This window comes from Teleopsis dalmanni, chromosome 1 (genome assembly GCF_002237135.1).
Source record: "Teleopsis dalmanni isolate 2A chromosome 1, ASM223713v2, whole genome shotgun sequence".
Lineage (NCBI taxonomy): Eukaryota > Metazoa > Arthropoda > Insecta > Diptera > Diopsidae > Teleopsis > Teleopsis dalmanni.
Genome location: NC_051846.1, coordinates 221829975 through 221834034, shown reverse-complemented (window position 1 = coordinate 221834034; position 4060 = coordinate 221829975). Strand labels below are relative to the sequence as shown.

Here is a 4060-nt window from a genome sequence, read left to right as displayed (position 1 = left end):
AACTTTTCTAACTACTCGCGGACATCGACCGTCACCGTTCAAATCATTTTCAAGAAGGCCGCTAGCAAACACTCTTTCCTTTTTTATATCTATCATCTTTCCGTAATTTCACCCGTTGTAAACTCATCCCGTACACTTTTGGAGGTCGTTCTTTACACCTTCAGTTAATATTGCTTTTTTTCTTTTGTACATTCCGAACGCCCCACCTGCCTTACCTACTTTTTTCCTTTTATAACTTATTCTAATACTTCCATTGTACATTGCTCTGGCAGCATTGATCTTTACAACTCATAAAGCTTTTGCTGTCACTTTGATCAAAACAAAAAATGTACAAAAGCTTTTATACATTTATTTCTTTTGCAATGTGCGAGCAATGCACTTTGTTATTACTTACAAACAAATTAGTCAATTTTATATATACAATAAAAATATTGTATCTATAAGCATATAAAAAAAAATGTGATAGTGCTGTTGGCGTAGCACCCGATCTCTAGTGTTACTGGTGGACGTAACTAGTGCTACCTGGAGAGGAGCTGGACATCGCGGTTAGCCCGAGGTATCATCTTGTTTGCATTCTTAATAACTATATATCTAATTTTTCTCTTTTCATGCAGGCCTACATTACACGGTGTATAAAGGTATTTGGGCAGCTTCAAATATGAAACCGTGGTTTGGAATATGTATGGTGTCAGATGATAGAGAGAAAAATGTTAATACTAATGAAAGCACTAGAATGTTAAGTTCTAAAAGTAGGAATCAAGAATCAGCAGATCCTTGAGTTCTGAACAGCCGAGTTGTAGTAGTATAAGTATTGTAGTTGCATGATAGTATATAAGTATTGTAGTATATAAGTATTGTAGAATTAAGCAAACACATGTAAACTAAGGTAGAATTAAGAGAAAGAGCAATAAAAACAGACAGTTGCGCTACGACCGTCGAATAAAACAGACGTGTGTTATTTTCCACTAAAATATTTAAGAACAAAATATATATTTCTCTAACCCCATTTTCCGCAAAAAGGTAATTATAGAAAATTTGATCATGTGACATAATAAAATTAATCAGATAAGATATAATTCAAAATGGCAGCTAAAATTTTAATCAAAACTCTCGTGTGAATATAGTATAATACTGGATTATTGGAATACTTGAATGAAATTTTAGCTGACAAAACTTTTAAATAGACATCTGAAAAACTCTCGTGTGAGTCCAATATAAGATAGTACAGTCTTTCCAATTTAGCAGACAATTACATGTCTAATTTAAATTAATCATCACTAAAACCAAAAAAAAAACCATCACTAACTCTTAAGATAATGTACGATGTAGACCGAATATCTGCTTTAATAAATAAAGTATAATTTTTATTAAAACTTGCAAATAAAAATAGTTTTTTTTAGTGTGTTTAGTATTATGCTAGAGATACCTTAGTTCTCATTTAACACTTCAGTTTAATAACAAAATGTAACCGTTGAATTTCAGGACGTTTTAATTTTATTTTATTTACGTTAGTTTTTACGTGCACACTGTTCAAGTACAACTACCATACTTCTCTGCTGATATTGCTCTCTTTTTCTTCGTTCGTATTTTTCATTTTCTTCTCTTCTTTAAATGCCACAGTGTTTACAGCTAGTTCGTACTTCACAACTTGGCCAATCCTGAAGATAAATCATCGTCGATTTGCAAGTCATTGTCCCATCGTGGTGTTCAGAAGAGGTGGAACACCGTGGTTAAATCTTGTCAGATGCGAACACTGCGCAGAATTTTCGTGACGTTTCCTGGTATGCCTTGTACGAGGTATTGGTTGTGACCCAATTCTTTTCGTGACCAGTCGTGACAGGTTCCGGGAAATTGGGTTTGTTGTCACATTTTCCACTTAGAACGCTCACGGGCAATATTTTCTGTTAGATGTTTGGATATGCGATAATAGTCCTGGACAAATTTACGGAAAAATCCCGTTAGTCTTAGAAATCGTCGCACTTTCGTTGTTCTTATCGGCGTAAAAAAATGCTTGATTGCGGAAATTTTCTTTTTTCCGGGCGTTATACCATTTTCGTCGATTATGTGATTAAGTGCCAAATTTGTGTAGCTAAAAATTAGTACTTTGCTAAACATAATGTCATTTAGCAGTCAACGAACCTTTTGAACCCTTTTCAATCGTTGTACTTGGTATAATAACATTGTTGAGATGTACCATTGTTTCGCCAGAAAACATCTTTGCGTCTATCCTGTTCATCACTTGATGAAACATAGCTGAAACATTCACCATCCGAATAGAATTTTATTGAATTCGTAATAACCATCGACAGTGACGAAAACGATGCATTTCTCTGATTTTTTATCCATTTCAATTTTTAAATCGAGCGTAGTAAAATAACAATTACCTGCCAGATGCTTGAACTATTCCTGCATGATGGGCATCGGGAATAGCATTTTCGTGATTGTTTTATTTAAACAACGCATAGACGATGTTCTTCATTCTTCTTTTCGACCAGTACGATCGGTGAGTCGTATGCAGAAGAAATTGACATATTATCCCTTTATCGAATAATTCACGTATGATATTAGAAATTATCGGACGCTTCGCGAATTGGACCGTTGTGAATCATTGTGTTTGTATTAAGTTCAATTTTCATTTTGGCTACTGTGCACTTTCCAAGTTCAAAACCTGTTTCTGAAAATACATCTTGAAAATCCGTCAGAATAGTCGTAAGATTTTCACGAACATCATTATTTAAATGTGATGTCGCATTTGTCGAGAATATACGTTCGACTCGACATTAATGTACCTTGTAGCACATATTTACCGAGTAAAACGTATTAATTCATCATCGACCGCTAAGATACAAATTTCCGCTTTTGTTTTATCAATTTCAATATAAACATCCATTTGTTGTTTGCAGACGTATTCCCCGCCTCTAAAGCCATTAAGCACTACAGTATTCGGTTTTGTCTACCCCGATTTTGATTCCAAATGATTTACGAATGAAAATATGACCACTTCTCAGATCAACAAAAGCATTTGTATGTAGACCATTCACGTTCACTTTTTATAATACCATTTGAATTTTCAATAACGACCATTTTCCGTAGTATGATTTGTGCAGCTACACTTTGTAAAGATTGAAATTTCCACTAGCTAATTTCAATCACACTACATAATAAATCAGACCGTCAGCATAAAAATCAACATCAGCACCATATCACCATATCAGACATCGGAAATACCTGAAAAATATGAAATTTATTAATATATATTTATGCATTTAATTATACGGACATTACCTGTGATCCACTAGCCTAATGAGCCGCGGGTGTTGATACATAAACTGCACAAACCTAAAAAAGAAGCAATGAACAAAAAGCGAAATATATGAATAAAAAAAAAACAAATATATAGAATCAACCAACAACTAAAGCACTCACTGGTTACGTTTTTTTTTACAATAAACAAAAATATATCGCAAGTAATACTCCTTCTTACTCCTAATTTTTACATTAAACCACAAAGAAAAAACAAAGATCAAATATATAAGCGTTACTTAATTATATTTTCAACGACGGAGGAAACAAACTACAATTACAATTACACCGGCACTGATTTTATGCAACAGTATAAAATCACTCACTTATATTTTCTTTTGAAAACAAATTTTGTTTAAAAAAAAAAAAAAGAATTTAAGCTCGAAGTTAACAATAACATAAACGTGGCGAAAACGAAGGCAGGCGAAGAAAACAAAGTACGCAAAAATACACAAAAGCATGCGAATAACACGAAGTACAAAACAATATACAAACAAGAAACATAATTGACAACGGCAAATTTAATGGTACGCTTCACCGAAAAGCTTCGGTCGAACGAATATATAAGTACGCACATTTCGCATAACTAGACACTTAGCTCTGTGAACTCAGACGATATACAAGTCTCGCTCAGGCTCATTCAGCCTATTGGTCAATTCGATCGAAATTTAGCTTACAGGCTCGTTGAGCCTTACTGGTCCATCCGATCAAACTAGGACCAAGGCTCGTTGAGTTTACTGGTCCATTGGATCACTTA

At 34.0% G+C, this 4060-nt stretch overlaps 1 protein-coding gene across 1 annotated transcript in view; it reads right to left on the bottom strand.

The window, feature by feature from the left end:
* Positions 1 to 1863: 1863 nt before the first annotated feature.
* Positions 1864 to 4060, bottom strand: part of LOC119667449 — a 4881-nt gene continuing 2684 nt past the window's right edge. Inside the window, exons 2-3 of the mRNA XM_038076741.1 lie at positions 2167 to 2253; positions 1864 to 2089 (exon numbers count right to left, since the gene is read on the bottom strand). Of these exons, the coding sequence (XP_037932669.1) occupies positions 1864 to 2089; positions 2167 to 2253 (313 nt within the window). The remainder of the gene's footprint in view (positions 2090 to 2166; positions 2254 to 4060) is intronic.